Genomic DNA, 18,575 nt, shown 5'->3' with positions numbered 1-18,575 from the left:
CTGCCTTCTTCGCTGAGGGCTCCCCTGTGCTGGGCCCTGCACTAGGCCTCTGCCTAGACCACTGCTGTTCTTTCTCATCGCAGGTCTGTGGGGGCATGTCTGTCTGATGGGGAGAAGGCTGAAGGTCCAAGAGGTGTGGCCTTCCCAAGGCTGCAAGGCAGATCTGAGCCCAAGCCAGGCCTCTGCCCATGGAACACATCACCCCAGAGCACAACTTACTAAGTGGAGCTGAGCTACTCCTCAGGACTGCCCCTATCCCCAGGGTAGTGTCCAGCTCTGTTATGGTTAGACATAAAACATCCACCAGGACTGGAGAGATGGCTCAGTTGGTAAAGTGCTTGCCATGCAAGCATGACCATCTGAGTTTTGATCCCCCAGGCCTCCAGCACCCACGTGAAAGCCAGGCACAGCACTGGGATGGGCAGAGACAGGCGAGTCTCTGGAGCTCATCAGCCCAGCAACCTATCCCTGTTCAAGGTGCAGGGAGAGACCCTGTCTCAAAAATAATGTGCAGCCTGGTAGGTAATACACACTTTTAATCCCAGCACTTGGGAGGCAGAGGCAGGTGGATCTCTGTGACTTTGAGGCCAGCCTGGTCTACATAGTGAGCTCCAGGCCAGCTGGGGCTACATCATGAGGCTGCCTCAAAAAAAAAAAAAAAGGAAAAAGGGACTGAAAAAAAACCCGGGTGGTTGACCTTGGCCTCACTGGGGCTACATCATGAGGCTGCCTCAAAAAAAAAAAAAAAGGTAGAGAGTGACTGAAGAAAACACTGGATGTTGACCTCTGGCCTACACATACATACACACACATACACACTCACACACACATATACCAGTACACCTACACCCATACAAACATGTACATATACCACACGTGCACATACACACACACATGCATGAGCAGACACACGAACATGTATGTATAACACACATGCATGCACACATGTACTAGTACATATACACACGGACATGCATGTATGACACATATATACACATACACACATGTACTAGTACATGCACACGAACATGTATATCACACACACGTACTAGTATATGCACATGAACATGTATAAAACACACACACACACACACACATACACACACACTGCATTGAAATCCCAGCTGGCAGTTGCTATTTTGGGAGGTTCTAGAAACTAGGTGGTGAGGCTGAGCTAGAAGTAGGCCATGGGGGCATGGCCTTAAGGCACCTGTCCTGGGTCCCTCTCTGCTTCTGTCTGCTTCCTGTCTGTCATGAGGCGAGCTGCCTCTGCCACATGCTCCCATCAGCATGATGTTTAGCCTTACTATACACCCAGAATGAGACCTAGCTCTGTGACCCAAACCCTCTGAAAAAGGAGCCAAGGGAACTCTTCCCTACCTTACGCTGTTTATGTCAGGTGTATTTTGTCACAGTAATGTAAAGTCTGATAGAAGTTCTCTGTCCTGGTATCAAAGATGCCCTGAGGTCTGGCCCCTGCCTGCCTCAGCGTCCTCAGGGCCTAGTGCTCAGATGCTCTCCGTGAACCCCCTTGCTAGCTGCCCTTCCTCCTCACTGCTCCCCAGCCCCGTCTTCTCTCTGACCTCTGTGCCTTCACGCTCTGCTCCCTCTCCTTGAATCCCACTCCTCATCACTTCTGCCAGATGAACTCTGATTTCCAACTCTGGCTCAGAGGGCTTCCGGAGCCCTGCCTTGGCTCCGTGCCCCATTTATTCCCACCTTCCAATCACCCAGTTTTCACTCGGCACTCTGCTTCCCTGTGGCTGCAAGTGTTCTCTCTGACCTCTGTGCCTTCACGCTCTGCTCCCTCTCCTTGAATCCCACTCCTCATCACTTCTGCCAGATGAACTCTGATTTCCAACTCTGGCTCAGAGGGCTTCCGGAGCCCTGCCTTGGCTCCGTGCCCCATTTATTCCCACCTTCCAATCACCCAGTTTTCACTCGGCACTCTGCTTCCCTGTGGCTGCAAGTGTTGCTTGGCTGTGGCTGTGGCCACAGAGCCCATGGCTGTTGTCAGGCACACCCCCCCAAACACACCTGCTGACAGCGATCAACCCGCCACTACCCACCACTGAGTGAGGTGTGGTGATGCATGCTTGTAATCCCAGCATTCCAAAAGGGGGAGGCAGGGGCTAGAGAGATGGCTTAGCGGTTAAGAGTGCTTGCTGCTGACAGCTCCTCAGATGGGGTTGGGGTTTCTTACCCACCTCCCCACATCTGCACTGGGATTTCGTGTGGCTTCAGCTTAATCAGTGTATCTAGAGCTTCCCACATGTGAAATTATAAAGAATAGAGAAGAGGAAGACTGTAGAGTTGAGAAATGCTGCAGATGCATTCCAGAAGTTGATATACATTAAAGTGCTTAACATGAAGATACAGAACTTGAGAAATTCCTAACGAAGGCAGAAGATTCAAAACAAGAACAAAACAAAGAAAGGAAACAAGAATCCTAGCACAGATGGAAGGGAGACACCAGCAGTAGCGTGCGCAGACGGGGAGAGCACCAAGAACGACCCTTGGCAGGCAAGGCAACTGGTACTCCACCACACAGGACTAGTCCCATCAAATAAAAGTGGATATCTAGGTAAAAAACACAAAAAGTATTTTAGGAATAATTAAAGTAGCACATTATACACTGGGAAATATTTTGGATGAGTAGTTTTTGAAATTCAAGGACAAAGGCAAGAACCGTGATCCAGAAAGAAAACAAAATTCAGGCTAAATGAGATGAGAAAAGAGATGAAGGTTAAAAGATGGACTATGGGGGGGATTCACATTGAAGGCTTTTAGAAAAACTTGTACAGAAACCTACTACTATAGATGCTTTATTTTGTATATATATATGTATATATATATAATATATATATGATAGAGTGCCTGGAATTGAATAGGGGGTGGGATGGGATGGGGATGCAGATGGTGGAGGGGATCTAAATGTGACCAAAATATATTGTATGAAATTCACAAAAATTCAGCTGAAAAAAGAAAGGATTTGCTGCTCTTGTAGAAGACCCAGGTCTGGTTCCTAGCACCCACGTGGTGGCTCACAACTGTCTGTAACTACAGTTCCAGGGAATCTGATGCCTTCTTCTGGCTTCCATGGGCACTAGGCACACATGTGGTACACAGACATATACATGCAGGCAAAACACTCATACACATAAAAGTGAATAATTCTTAAAAAAAAAAAAAGAGATGAGCCGGGTGTGGTGGTGCACACCTTTAATCCCAGCACTCGGGAGGCAGAGGCAGGAGGATCTCTGTGAGTTCAAGGCCAGCCTGGTCTACTTAGTGAGTTCCAGGACAGTTGGGGCTACATGGAGACCCTGTCTCAAAAAGACAAAAAAAGAGATGGAGGCAGACAGATCAGGAGTCAAAGGTCATCCTCAGCTACATATAAGTTTGAGGATAGCCTGAGTTATATAAGATCCTGTCTCAAAACTGACCAACAAACCCGCCTGCCACTCACCAACAGCTAAGAAGGATGTGACTGTGTGAAATACAATCTAGCACTATAAACCCTTCCTGCAGGCTGGGAAAGAGTGCCTGGCTCAGCTGCTGGGGTGTGGTGGGGAGCTGTGCACCTGCCCTTCCTGCCCTAGTGCAGGTGTGGAGGTGGGCCGCTGGCCTTGTCTCTGCCCCTGAGCTGTGCTCCAAGCATTACCCTGGGCTGCCTCCTCCATCCTGGGCTACAGAGCTTGGCTTGCAGTGTCCAGTCCTACCAGCAGGCCTCTATTTCTTCTGGCTTAGTCAACTTCATGCCCACTAGAGCCCCAGCCCCTCTCTCAGATTCTCAGCAGCCCACAAGCCCCCTCACCCACCTGAGGCCTCATCCATCTTCATCTCCACCTCAAATTCTGCCGTGATGTGGGACACCTCCTTGGATGGGGACTTGCGGCCTCTGCGCCTCTTCTTGGAGGAGTCACACTTCAGGGTCACGAAAGTCACGAGGCAGTTATCTGGCCAGAGAAGGAAATACTATGGCAAAGGTGGTCTGGGTCAAGAAGTAGGGTCTTACCTAGCCCACACACAGATTGCCTCAGGACTGCCTCACAGACGCCCTCTGTGCCTATAAGTTCATGGCACAGATGGGAACTCTTAGGCTGGAGAAGGCCAGGGTTGGCCTGGAGGTCTCACAGGGGACTAGAGCTGAGGTGGGTCTTGGGTCCATCCCTGAGTGACATCCGGCTACATGAGGAGGTGCCTCATGCGTATTCACAAGGAGGCTGTGTGTTCACTCGGCCCCTGCTGAGGGGCGTGTGTGTGTGTGTGTGTGTGTGTGTGTGTGTGTGTGTGTGTGTGTTTAACCCTGGGTAGGGCTGATATGATGGCTTTCGGTGATGCTGGGCACCCATGTCTCCTGTTTACAGCCTCTGTAGTGTCATGAATGGCTCAGAGGGCTAGGTGGTGGACAGACAAGAGCTTATGCTTGGTAACCCAGACCAGCAGGGCCCTCTGGGTAAGGAGGTGGGGGTGGCCCACTTACCCAGCAGTGGCTGCCTCGGCATCTCCTTCACTCGTTCCCGGCTGTGCGGCCGGAGGTGGCACTTGGCGTCTCTGATCTTGAAGCGGGCCTTCTGTCTGATGGGGGCGGTGGGGGCATCTGGGAAAAGCCAAAATTCCCCCAGGTGGCGGCCTCTCCTGTGGGCAAGGAGGTGGTGGGGGACGGGGGCTGCCAGGGGACAGGTCCTCCTGGAGCTGGGTGGGGCTTGGTGTGGGCTACTCTACCCTGACAGTCCTCCCAGGTGGGGGAACCTCCCCTGCTCCGATTCTTTCTCCTCTTGGAAAGTCTGAAACAGGTGCATCCATGACTGGCTGGGTCACACTGAAGGCCAGGGGCCGCCCAGGCAGAGAACACTGCTCACCTCCTCCCTCATGGCCAAAGCTATACACATGGCTTGTGCAGATGAGAGGAGATGGGTGAGGAGGGGAAGGGGCTTTGAACCACTGGCTACCTAGAACCTTGGACTCCTCTAGAGTAGACTCCAGATCCATGGGTCAGAGTCCTATGACCCTGAATGCTCAGAAGCTACCCTCGATGTGTTAGACATACTACCCCAGCATCTCGTGCTGTGCTGAGGGCCCTGGCAGGGATGGTCCTGAGAGGCAGGGACTGGGCATCTCTTGGTCATGATGTTCAAAGGCAGCTCTGAGGGCTAAATGCAAGGTTATCCTCTACCACGTAGCTAGTTTAAAGCCAGCCTGGGCTACATGAGACTTTGTCTCAACTGCAAGAACAGAGCTCTGTGGGTGTGATCATGTAAGGCATTTGGAGTCAGTGAATCACTCTGCTACTATGACCTCAGTCAGAAAGGCTTTTTTATGATTCACTGCCTGTGGCCTGGGACTCAGCCTGCAGTCAGCAGGTGTCTAGGTCCTGGCCCTGCCCTTTCTTTAGCACCCCAGACCACAGTGGGCAGGGCTCAGACTGGGCTTCCCTGGGCAGTCCCCTTCCCTTTCCCACAGCACTTGCTGGATGCAAAATCAAGGGGTCATCTAGGTGTGTGCAGTGCAGACAGGCCCAGGGTTACCTGAGCAGCTGGGTCCTGTACTGGAGCTGGTGCCATTGCGTTTTGGTAATGTCTTGCTCTGAAGACCTGGAACGCCACAGCTCAGGACGTAGCTGTTTTCTGAGTCTGCAGAGAGGCCCAGTGCATAAGGTTGGAGTGGCTTCATCTCCCTTCGGGACCCCAGATTCCTGAGGTCTCCAGAGTGGCTGAATGAAGACCAGGACTGACACCTGTGGATGTTTCCCAGGCTCACAGAGAGCTGGACAGCGAGCCATGTGGGAGTGCTCAGTGATTGGGCCCTCATCCCTGTGCTGGGCTCTGTAGAGCACCAGGAAGCAGGCCAGGACCCCAGGAAGCAGCATCCCTGCCAGCCCCGTCCCAGAGGGCCAGGGGTTACCTGGCATGAAGAGACTGTGACCCAGGCAGGACAGGAAGCAGCTCTCCACTCCACCCACCTTGCTGCAGGACAGCTGGGCCTGGGCAGAGGCCTGAGCCCGAGAAAGACACCTGTTCATCTCTGAGGAGAAAGGGAGACACAGATATGTCTGAGCGAGGCCAGGGTAAGGACTTCTTGGTGTTGGTGGGGGCCCTAAGTGTGGGTCAGTTGTCTCTCAACCCCCTTAACAGGCCAGAGTTAAGAGGAAGTTGCCTGAGGACAAGGAGGACCCTGGTCCATCTGGCCATGTGGGACGCTGAGCCTGACAGCTGCTTTGTTCTGGTCCCCTCAGATCCTGGTCTTGGCTGTCTGAGAAAAGGTCAGTTCTGTGCTCAGATCTAGAAGCTCCTGAGGCAGGGCCAGGCCCACATGGAGACAGGGGTAGCTGCAAATGAGCTTGGACTTCCTGGCAGGGACCAACCTCGGGGCACAGGGTGGGGCAGTCCTCCCACACATCCAGGAGGCCTCTGAAGATGTGCCACAGCTCCTCAGAACTTCTCTGGGGTGATGGCTCAGGTGGCAAAGCACCTGCTGCATAAGTCTGAGAATCTAAGTTCGGAACCTCAGCACCATGGGGCACAGGGTGGGGCAGTCCTCCCACACATCCAGGAGGCCTCTGAAGATGTCCCACAGCTCCTCAGAACTTCTTTGGGGTGATGGCTCAGGTGGCAAAGCACCTGCTGTGTAAGTCTGAGAATCTAAGTTCGGAACCTCAGCACCATATAAAAGCCACGTGTGGTATTACATGTCTGTTACCCCGGCACTGGGGCTAGGGGAGAAGGGGGTGGAGACAGGTGGGTCCCTAGAGCTCATTGGCCAATCAGCCTAGTTGAATCAATTAGCTCCAGTTCAGTGAAAGACCTTGCTACAAAAACAACACGGGTGCACTCACAAACATGCAGGCAATACACGCATACACATAAAATAAACATAATAAATAATTAAAAAAATGAATCAAAATAAGGTGGAGATGGCTCAGCAGTTAAGAGCACTGGCTGCTCTTGCTGAGGACCCAGGTTTTGTTCCTAGCACCTACATGGCAGATAACAACCATGTGTAACTTCAGTTCCAGGGTATATGATGCCCTCTTCTGGCCTTTGTGGGCATTGCACTCAAATGGTGCATATCTCTACATTTAGGCAAAACACTCATACACATAAGATAAAATAATTAAAAAAATTAAAAATAAGATGGAGAGCTAATAAGACACCCAAATGTAGACTTCTATCCTCAATACCCACATGTACACAGGTGTACATATATGCCCCAGCGTGTACATACCCATACACACACACATACACACACACACACACACGCACACACACAGGAACATCAGAACTCACTTGATAGGTATCTGAGTTGTAAGTAACAACTGCCTTTGAAAACCAGCACCTTAGAGTGCCATATACTCTGAGCCAGTTCCCTGGTGGAGCCACTCTAGTGACCAGATTGTGAGGCTCTGTTTAGCCCTCTGTGGCCAGCACAAGCACACTTCCATTCTCTCCAGTCTAAAACCAACACCACCTGAAGCAAACTCACTATGAACTCCCTCTAGGGATCATGCAAGGGACTTTGCTCAGTGATCAGGCTCAAAACACTGTTTTCCCTTGCAGAGGCCATCAGTTCAACTTGTGGTATCACATCGGCTGGCCAGCGCCTCCTTTGGTATCTGAGTCGATCTTGTAGCTCTCTTCCCCTGCCTTGTCTCTCTAGCCCCTCACAACCATTCTGTTCTTCCTGTTCCTGCATCTGATTTTTTTATGGAGCTGGGAACTGAACCTAGGACCTCAGTATAGTAGTTAAACATTGTACCACTAAGCTACATCCCACAGCGACCCTTTTTTAAAAAAAGATTTACTTTTATATGTATGAATATTTGCCTGCCTGTATGTATGTGCACCACATGTACGTCTGGTGCCTTCAGAGGCCAGAAGAGGGCATTGGATCCCCTGGAACTGGAGTCACAGATAGTTGAGAGCCGCTATGTAGGTGCTGGGAGCCAAACCTGGGTCCTCTGCAAGAGCAGCCAGTGCTCTTAACAGCTGAGCCAGCTCTCCAGCCCTTCAGGCTTCTTTAATAAGTCCCTTCTTTCCTTGGAGTTGAGTTCAGCAAAGGAGAAACTTCATTGCATGGTATTCCATTAAAACCTTTTGCCTAAGGCTGAGAAATAGCTCAGTTGGTAAAGTGCTTGTCTCACAAGCTTGAGGACCTGAGTTTGATCCTCAGAACTCATGTAAAAGAAAACAGGCATGGTGCCACATACTCATAAATCCCAGTACTGGGGGTTGGGCAGGTGAATCCCTGAGACTCACTGACCAGTTAGCCTAACCTACTCAGTGAGTTTCAGGTCCCAGTGAGAAGTTCTATCTAAGAAAACAAGGTGGGGGCTGGAGACACGGCTCAGCAGTTAAGAGCACTGGCTGCTCTTGCAGAGGACCTGGGTTCAATTCCCAGCACCCACATGGCGGCTAACAACTGTCCATACTCTAGTTCCAGGGGATCTGATGCCCTCTTCTGACCTCCATGGGCATTGCATGACATGGGTGCACTTATATACATGCAGGCAATACACTCATACACATAAAATAAAAAATATTTAAAAAGACCAAAAAACAAGGTGGATAGATACCGAGGGACAACTCCCAAGGTTGACCTTGGCGCGCACACACACACTCCACATACACAAGAATATCACACATATGCATACATACATACAATAAGAAGGGAAAGAAAGAAAGAAAGAAAGAAAGAAAGAAAGAAGAAAGAAAGAATATCCTTTGTCCAGAAAACAGATTTGTTGAATTTAAAGCCTGGCCTAGAGTTCACCGAGCACAATGAAAGGGCTGCATTAAAATTTTCTAAGCTGGTGCCTCAGTGGCTCAGAGCACTTGCTGTTCTTTCAGAGGACCTGAGTTCAGCCCTCAGCACCCAAGTGAGATGGCTCACAACTGCCTAAAACTTCAGCTCTAGGGGTCTGATGTCTCTGACCTCCGCAGGCATGCACATGTATGGCATACATTTATGCATACACACACATGTACACACACACAAATAAAAACAATAATAAAAATCTTTAAAAATTTCCCAAGCTACAGGAGGTGGACTAATATTTGCTTCGGACTTTTCGCACAGGATTTCGTTGGATAATTGTCAACCTGCATGGTCAGATCTGTGCTGTGAATTAAACTAACTTAGGATCTTGGATGGGGAGAAGGCGGCAGGTGACTCGGAGCAGGAGAAGACTTAACACACAGCTGAGTCTAGTTGTAAAAAATAGCCCTAAGAGAACAGTGAAAACATGAACCAGTGCACATGCCACGAGGAGTTTCCCCTTGGGTTATGTGTGAGCGCAGCCAGGCCCAGAATAAGGGAGTCTTTGTCCTGTCTTCTTGCAGATGGGCTCGTGGAGGTATGGGGGACTCAGGTGGAAGGATAAGTTGGTGTGGGATGTTGGCAGTTTAAAGCATTTTCAAGGTGTCTGAGAAAGTAAATAATCTAGAAACAAACCAAAATCCTTATGGTGCTCCAGATGAAAACATCAAATAGAGAAATAAATCCAGTGAAGAATCCAAATAAACAAAATGGTCCGTGGGCCGTGGCTTCCCTGAGAACAGAGGGTGTTGGGTTCTGTACTGTGAGGGAAGGCCCTGGAGGACAGAGGACAGAGGAGCAGCTGCCCTGACAACCCCCTCAGCTTTTAGTTCCCCATAGGTGCTGTGTTCTGTCATTACAACCACTAGGGGATTTGCTTTCCGGCCACGATATTGTGCCTCATCACAGGCCAGGAAACAATGGAGCCAACTGACCACCGAAAGAAACTTCCAGAACCATGAGCCAAAATAAATCTTTCTTCCTTAAGTTGTTTATCTCATGTATTTTGTCACAGCCACACAAAGCTGGCGAACACACAGGTTGTATAAGGGAATCTTAAAATGGAGTAATAAAGAAAAACTCAATTTAAAAAGGTGCACGAGGGCTGAGGGGATGGCTTAGTTGGTAAAGTGCTTGCTCTGCAAGCATGAGGGCCCAAGTGTAATCCCCAGCACTGATGCGAAAAGCTGAGCATGGTGGTTATCCCAGTGCTGTGAAGGACGATCCCTGGGGCTACTGGTCAGCCTGTCAAGCTCCAGGTTTAGAGAGAGACCTTGTCTCAGAAAGTAACATGGAGAGCGATTGAGGAAGACACCAGATGCTGACCTCCAGCCCCCATGTGAACTTGGTCTCACACACACACACACACACACACACACACACACACACACCCGGAATTTGTGGTGCTTCACAGAGTTCAGTAAAAGTACTGAAACCCTGCTGCTGTGTATGCTGAATAGCACAGATGAATTCCATGCATGACACGAGCTGTGTCTTAATACAGTTGTAACAGAAACAAAAAACAAACCCAAGAGAGAAGGCATCAGCCTGAACGTGCAAGAACCCAGCTGGGTGAAGTCTAGGGCATGTTCTGCCGTTAAAAACAAAAGGGTAAATGTTTACAGAGAGTCACAAAGCTTTGGAGTCGCATGCAGCTTTGGAATGCTAAAAAAACAAGTGCTTTTCTGCCCATAGCTGAACCCGGAGACCCTCAACATAGGAGCCAGGGGTCACAGGAAATGGTTTTTCAGGTCTCCATGCTCAACAGGCTGCTGGCACCGAGTGCTAGGCTACCCCTGGGGTCCTCGAAGGGTATAAATACATACACTAGGGTTTCTTTTTCTCTGGATGAACTGAAGCAGTTCCGTGCTGACAGAGATCACAGCACTCACAGGACTGGGGTATTATAGTCTGTGTTCCCTTGGGACATTCCACACACTCATTTAGTAATACTCATTTTCTTGAGAGAGTTCATCATGAAGTACTTAGAAGTGTCTCTACCTTCACTACATTGCCGTCTTGGAAGACTAGAAACGAATTTTCCAGAATGTAAAGTCACCATGGAGAAGTGTTAACTGAGGCTCTCCAGAGCACAGAGCACAGAGTCCTGTTACTCAGGATTCAGGGCAGACAGCTGACATCACATAGACAGTTATCCCAAGACCACGGGAGGGGGGACCTTCTTAAGAGTCAGGAACTGCTGAGAGACACATGCTCCTTCAAGTGTGTAGTCTGTAGTCTTTGTTTAAAAAAATTATTATTTTCTAAGAGTAGTGCCTACATGTATGCAAGGGCACCCATTTTGTGCAATGCCCACAGAGGTCAGAAGAGGGCGTCAGATTCTCCTGGAACTGGAATTACAGATGGTAGCTCTTTGCCATGTGGGTGCTGAGAATCGAACCCGGGTCCTCTGTAACAGCAGCCAGTGCTCTTAACCATGGAGCCACCTCTCCAGTCCCTTTGTTGTTTTTTTGAGACAGGGTCTCACTAAGTAGCCCTAAGGTTGTCCTGGAACTCCCTATATAGACCAGTTTGGTCTTAAAGTCACAGAGATCTGTCTGCCTCAACCTCCCAAGTGCTGGAATTAAAGGCGAGCACCACCACCACGTCTGTCCGTCTGTCTCTTTCTCTTTCAAGACAAGGTCTCGTGTACCCTAGTTTGTCCTCAAAGTTGTCATGTAGCTGAAGATAACCTTGAACTTCTGACCCTCCTGCTTCTACCTTCCAAATGCTGAGGTGACAGGTGTACACTGCCACCCCTGGCTGTCCTTCGCGTTCTTTTAGGGTTCCTACCATATGGATTTAAGGTTAAACCCCTCCGACTGAGCCTATGTCATCTTTCCCTTACGAATGGCATCTCACCCACACCTAGCCTTTGCTGGGATAGCTGAGAGCCCAATTCTATTGTTAGTGTAGCCAATTTGAAAAGTGGTAGAGTGTTTCACAAGACTTTTTCCTTAACATGCTCTTTATGATAAAAGAAAGAAAGGCCCTGGCGCTAGGAAAGGCGGCCTTGGTGATCCCTGAGGGCACCTGTGAGTGTGTTACACCCATCCCCTGCCAGGCACCTGCTGCTCCACTGAGGTCACATCTCTTACAGGAAAAGCTGCACTAGGGCCCAGGGTATCTTGGGGGCGGGGGCTGTGAGAACCTTCCAAGCGCAGGACCCTCCAGGCCGTGCTCTCAGGGGCCGGTGCTTTCACTTGGGAATCAAGGGACAATGTCTCTCTGAGGAGTATAATAATGGGTGAAACAGACCATAGGGACAGAAAGGCCATTTATGGGAGCTGGGCAACTCACAGTGCTCACCAAGTTTCCTCTGGCATTGGGTGCATAATCCTAGCACTTGGGAGTTGGAGGCATTGGGAAAGAGGACCAGGAGTTCAAGGCCAGCTGCAGTCATACAGAGGTGGAGGCTACCTTGTGGACTGACCTGTAACTCCAGCATGCAGAAAGCCCTGGGTTCCAGCCTCAGCATTGCAAAACTAATAAACAAAGAGCCCCTCCCTTTGGGCAATGTTGTGAACACAGTAGCCTGTGCCATGGTAGGGTGGGGTGGCAGGGAGGACCTCCAAATGCTGACTTGTTGCCACAGCTGTCGTTGATAGAGTAACTTGGGAATTTCCGTGGCCATCTGTGGGTCTGGCTACCTCTAACATGTGGCTCATGCTGGACTTGGACTCACAGAAGAGTGAGAGGAGCCAATCACAGAGGCCGAGGGAAAGCAACCCAGATACCTATGGTAGACTTACTGAGACTTAGACTTGTCTCTTGGTCAGGCCTAGGAGACCTTAGCTCATGGTCCCAGAGCCTTCCAGAACCTTCTGCTAATGCCTTTCGTTATACTCATTTGTCTCAGTCAGCCCATGTCCAGTGCCTAGAACATTCAATTCATCAGGTGACTTAAAGATGAAAGTGGTATAACATGACACTCACCAACATATGACCAGCAGTCAGACCCCCACCAAGAGTGCTGCACGCAGAGGCAGTGCCACAGTGAAGACTGGACAAGACTGAGGCTTCACTGTGCAGATGCTGCAGCACTTGGAGAGCAAAGGGGCCAAGAGAAAGCCAGCACCCTTGGGCTCAGCGGTGGGCGTGGAGGGGTGGGAGCCGGGTGAGCTGGCATGGAGTAAATTTGGGGAGGGTGGAAGATCTGCTGGCTGTTCTAAGGACTTGACCCCGCTGGGCACACTTCTGTAATCCCAGCACTCAGTAGCTAGAGGCAGGCAGATCTCTGTGAGTTCCAGGTCAGCCTGGTCTGCATAGTGAGTTCCAGGCCAGCGATGGCTGCGTAGTGAGTGAGACCTTGTCTCAAAAAAAAAAGGGGGGGGGGTGAGGGAACACCTTGGTTTTGATTCTCAAGTGAATGAGGCATTACTGGCAGAGAAGGTATCTTGGCTTGAACCCAGGGCCTCGAGCATTCTAGGCAAATGCTCTACCACTGAGGTATAGCCCCCCCATGTTGTTTTCTAGTCTGAGATAAGGTCTCACTGAGTAGCTTTGAACTCATTGAATTCACTCTGTAGCCCAGGTAGGCAGTGAACTTTTGATCCTCCTGCCTCAGCCTCCTGAGTAGCTGGGATCACAGGCCTGCGCCACCATGCCTAGCATCTGCCTTGGATTTATAAGGCTCACTTTGGTTGCTGTGACATTAGAGCAAGGCAGGGCAGCAACCTGGAGAGTGAGTTGGAGGATGGCAGCACATGGCTCCACCCCCAGAACTGGGCCCTCTGGGGGTTGGGGGGCAGGTGCTCAGCTCATTGAAGAACCTACTAACACTGTCAGAACTTAGCTAGAGGTGAGCAGGCCTTGTGGGAAACATGAGCTGTCTAGAGGCAGTACTGGCCCCTTGTGGGGCTGGCAACAGGTGCGGGGGGCAGTTTTGGACCTGATGCTGCCACCATAGCTCCCCAACCATGCTGGGGGAGCTGGGGGAGGTGGGCCCTCAACTCACCTCCCCCAGCTTCTAGCCTGAGATATCAGTAGGGTCCTGGGCCCACAGCCTTGGTCTACAGACTTCCAGATCTCCCATTCTGTGGCTCATCTCTCTACCTCACAGGGCCCTATCCCTGTGTCCCTGACTGATACTAGGGTTGACTGACTTCTGGTGTCCCCTCGTCCCCAAGCACTGGTTGCCATTAGCCGATCCCAGGGACAAGAATCCCTGGTCCAGTAACCCAGGACCCAAAGAGCCACCTCCCCTCTGAAGTCACTGTCCCTTGCATGTCCCCTACCTACCAGTGGAAGGGACAAAGCTAGCAGGGCAGGCCTTCCTTCCCAGCCCAGCCCCACTTACCCACGCAGTCCTTCCGGTTCCAGTGCAGCTGCCTCCCTGGTGGGCAGATGCACTCATAGCTGCCCTTGGTGTTGATACAACCTCGCTCGCAGCTGCCGTTGTTGATGCTGCACTCATCCACGTCTGGAAACACAGGCACAAGGGTGAGGGCAGGAGGGGGCGGGCCCACCAGCCCGGGCCAAACCCATGGTGCCAGGAAGGCAGGGGGCACCCAGGACCAGAGGCCAGGACGCTCCTGACCCCAGATCAGCCTGGAGAGGGCTGAGGAGTCATGAGCCTTGTCTGCTTGCAGCTGTACCAGATCCTTCCCAGCCTTGGTCTCCCTTCGTGTACCGTAGGCACTAGGACGAAAGGAGTCACCAGAGGCTCTTCTTCCTCTAACCAAAAGCCCCCTCTGAAGCAGGATTAGCAAGGACAACCCTTCCAGCTCTGTGTCACCCAGTGACCTGCGGGCCAGGGAGGTGGCACTCGGTGTTCGAGAGTCACTCTATGAGACCCGAAGCCACCATCTAGTAGCTGCTCAGCATCCCTGTTCCCTGCCTCCACCACTGCCCCCCAGTCATAGAAGAAGAGACCACGGCCGCCCCTCCTGGGCTCCCATCTTCACCAATCACATCCAGAGCCCTTTGGCTCCTGTTTGTGGTGGTGCTGGGGATGGGAAACAGGGCTGGAACCCAGCCCTAAGCAAGCGCTCCACCACCCGGCTACACCCCCAGCCTGTGGAGTCATTTAGAACCTTCTCTCTAGCCCTGACTCCCGGACCTAGCTCAAGCACTCAAGCCACGGGCCACTCCCCTACAGGTTACCTGGGTTCCATGCTGCTCTGACTTTCTCCACCTGCACCACCCCCACCCTGCAACCAGAGTCCTTTGACCATACTGGACCCTGCTTGAAGCCATCCTGCTTTTTTTCATGGCCCCGTGAATAAGATCTTCATCTTCCTGGGCTCATGCAACCCCGCATCAATCACCAGGGTGTGCTTCCCCTGGGGACATCGCCCTGTGCCCCCTGCTTGTGGCTCACCCCTTCTGTACCCCCTGCCTCTGTGCCTTTGCACATGCTTCTCCTAGAACACTTCCCCATCCTGACCCAAATAATCCTCCTTTGGATTCTCACTATCTTGCCTTTCTCTGGAATGAACTTTCTGGAATTTTCTGTGTATCAGTCACCCCTTTCTGGACTGGAGTGCTCCAGGAAATAAGATTCTTAGCTTATGTCCCCAAGTTGGCCAAGGCCTGGCACCCTGCCCCCATCCTTCTCTCCCTTGCCCTTGGCCCAGCCCCTCCGCCCTGAAGTTCCAGTTTTGCAAAGTCCTTCCCGGGGCAGGGTTGGGTGTGGGGAGCAGAGTCGGTGGCCACATGGCCAGACGCGTGCCTCGAGGGGGAGGTGGCCCTGGTGGGCGGGCTGCAGACCTCCGCAGTGGGTTGTCCCGTAGAGTGTGTAGCCGCGGTGACACAAGCACTGGAAGCCACCCGGGGAATTGATGCAGATGTGGTCACAGGTCCGCTCGAAGGAGCACTCATCGATGTCTGTGGGGAGACAGCATGAGGGAGTCAGCACAGGGCGTCTGGGCAGGTGTGTCACTCAATGAACACCCAGCCTGGACAGTCCCCGGGTCCTGAGGCTCAGCGCAGCTCCTGCAGCCTCCGTTAGGCCTCTTGTTGCTCAGGTTCCTATGCTGTCTCCGACAGCCCCATTTCTGGGTAGAAGCCCCCTCACATCTGGAGGTGAGTGGGGAAGGAACATCGAGTAAGATTATTATGAACCTCTGCTTGTCAATATTTCACCTACCTGCATAGGAAAGATTTGTGTTTGCTTTGTTTATTTTGTGTGTTTATTTTGTGTCTGCGCGTGCACTGCACTTACCTGTGTGTACACAGGCATGTGGAGGTCAGAGGTCAATGTTTGGTGTCTTCCTCAATTGCTCTCTACCGTATTTATTTGTTTAGACAGGCTCTCTCACTGCACCAGAAGCTGTCGGCTAGACTGGCTGGCTAGCAAGTCCTAGCGATCTTCCTGTCTTCACCTGCCCCGGACTCTGAGGTTACATCCGTGTCTGTGGGTGCTGGGGATAGGAACTCAAGTCCTCATGCTTGTAAGCAATCACTTTACACTGAGCCATCTTCCCACCCTTTGATTTTGTTTTACTTTTGAGACTGGATCTTACTATATAGCCCAGGCTGGCTTTGGACTCCTGATTCTCCTGCCTCTCCCTCTTGAGCCCTGGATTATAGGTCTGAGGTCCCATAGGAGAGGAATTTAATATACACCCCAAGAGGAAAAATGACTGGGGCTTGCTTGAAAAACTCTGAGAGGCAGTGAAATGGAACATGAACTCAGGCCTGTTGGATGTTGACCAACATGTGTGTTCCTATGTTTTTGGAGAAGTTAAGGAAAATGGCACAAATAAGAGAGGGGAACTCACTACCCATAAAACTTTTAAAAGGAGCTCTGGTAGCATATAACGCTTAATTACAAACTTCCTGGCAGCCAAAGTGAAAAGAGAAAGGTGGAGAGTCAGGGATTGCTTGTTACTGAAAAGGAAGACATGAACCACACGCACCCAGGACACAGTCTGTCCTGGACATAAACTCTGAGGGAAATAGCTCTTAAAGGACCAGCTGACACAAAGTAGATACTGACCTGCCCCTCCATAGCATGGCAGCTGAGTTCATTCTTTGAATACAACAGAATTTTGTCCATGTAACTCCACATATATTCTTAATATGGGCATGCTTATAGAACCCTCATACAAGGAAGGAGTCATGCTGTAGGCACTCAGAGGAGGGTGTGATCCCTTCCAGGGGTCTGGGAAGACTTCCTGGGGCTATGGATGGGTCCTGCTTGGAATGGAGGAAGTGTGTCCAGGCAAAGGCTGGGAGGCCAAGGGACTGTATGAGGATCAATGGGCACTGGGAAGGTACTGGGGTCCTTAAGGAGCTTGGACCCCTCTCTGCTGGACCTGGGGAGACCATAGACTCAGAGAGATGAGCTGGAAAAGGGTGGAGATGCAGATGGGGCTGGGTACGGAGCAAGGCAGGGGAGGCCTTGGTGCAGAGCCTAGGTGTGCCCAGCACCTTGCTGCTCTCTCAGGGGCAGTTGAAGATTCAAGATCAAGGGCCCTCAGTCCTCCACGGAACTTGGCAAGCTGATGATGAAACAAAGCCAGTGTGTGGAGGAACCCTGTGGGGCCTGACCAGCTGTCCTGGGCTCTCAAGAGGAAGATGAGCCAGGACATTCATCCAGGGGAGTAAGGCCTGGCCTGGGGAGGGAGTGGCTGACCCTGACAGACATGGTGATGATGAAACAAAGCCAGTGTGTGGAGGAACCCTGTGGGGCCTGACCAGCTGTCCTGGGCTCTCAAGAGGAAGATGAGCCAGGACATTCATCCAGGGGAGTAAGGCCTGGCCTGGGGGAGGGAGTGGCTGACCCTGACAGACATGGTGAGTCAGAAGCCAGGCTGACCCTGGGGTCCCCTTGGTAGTCTCCTCTTACTAGGACCTGGCACCTTGAGGCCTCACTACTCAGGCACTGAACTACTCACAGGCAGAGGCTGCCGGTCCTATAACCAAAGAGCTGTCTGCTCTGCAACTGTGGTGACTCATGGGAACAAAACAGCCAGACCCCGGTAGGATAATCAGCTCTGAGGCCCATCTGCAGCTCTTCCTTTGTGTCTCCTCCCCAAGCTGGTCCCACAGGGCACCTGTCTCCTGCCCACTGGTGCTGTCCAGCCCCCTGAGGTCCCATTGCTTCCCAAACTTCCCTTCCTAATGGACTGATTTCCTAATGGACTGAGATTTCTTAATGGACTGAGATTTCCTAACGGACTGATTTCCTGATGGACTGATTTCCTGCTTTCTGCCCTCTTGGCAACTGACGTCAGGTCCAGCATGTCATGGTGGCCTCCCTGGGAAGCTCTCCGGCCCTCTCCAATCCCCCTGTCTTCTCTGGGCTCCCACTGCATACTGGGGGCTGCTGGACTTGCCCTGGACTCTGCTGTGCAGAGGCCTGGACACTGTTGGAGCCTCTGTGGTGTGGGATGTTCTCCACCAGGAGGCAGCATTATGCCTCCGAAGCTGGGCTGGCTGCACACTGGTGGATGCAGGAGGGGAGGGAGGGTGGATCTTTCTCTGAGCCTTTCCTATATACTAGATGAGGTCTTACTATGTAGCCCAGGCTAGGCTCAAACTCACAGTTCTGCCTCCGCCTCCCAAGTAGCTGAGACCAGAGGCATGCACAACCATGCCCAGCTCATTTTCCATCAATTAAAGGTACAGAGGACAGGGGATAGGGTTGGATTGGGTGGAGAAGTGGGCAAGAACAGGTGCCCTGGCCGGGAGAACTCGGTGTTCTGGACTACCCAATTTGAGTTCTTTCCTCTCCTGGGAGCCTGCAGGAGTCCAAAAGAGGAGGGGCACTAGCCCTCAGGACCAGCTGTGACGGTGGGTTAGTCAGGGGT

General features: G+C 51.6%; 1 protein-coding gene across 3 annotated transcripts in view; it reads right to left on the bottom strand.

The window, feature by feature from the left end:
• Scube1 (signal peptide, CUB domain and EGF like domain containing 1) overlaps positions 1-18,575 on the bottom strand; it is a 137,248-nt gene that overhangs the window by 11,140 nt on the left and 107,533 nt on the right. For all 3 annotated transcript variants that reach the window (XM_008844731.1, XM_008844732.2, XM_029569166.1), the window contains 6 exons: positions 15,529-15,645; positions 14,117-14,239; positions 5,908-6,027; positions 5,532-5,636; positions 4,487-4,603; positions 3,822-3,959 (listed from right to left, as the gene is read on the bottom strand). In XM_008844731.1, the coding sequence (XP_008842953.1) occupies positions 3,822-3,959; positions 4,487-4,603; positions 5,532-5,636; positions 5,908-6,027; positions 14,117-14,239; positions 15,529-15,645 (720 nt within the window). The remainder of the gene's footprint in view (positions 1-3,821; positions 3,960-4,486; positions 4,604-5,531; positions 5,637-5,907; positions 6,028-14,116; positions 14,240-15,528; positions 15,646-18,575) is intronic.

Source organism: Nannospalax galili, unplaced genomic scaffold (assembly GCF_000622305.1).
Source record: "Nannospalax galili isolate Female #2095 unplaced genomic scaffold, S.galili_v1.0 scaffold180, whole genome shotgun sequence".
NCBI lineage: Eukaryota > Metazoa > Chordata > Mammalia > Rodentia > Spalacidae > Nannospalax > Nannospalax galili.
The sequence above is the reverse complement of the archived record's forward strand: the minus strand, read 5'-3'. Positions and strand labels throughout refer to the sequence as shown.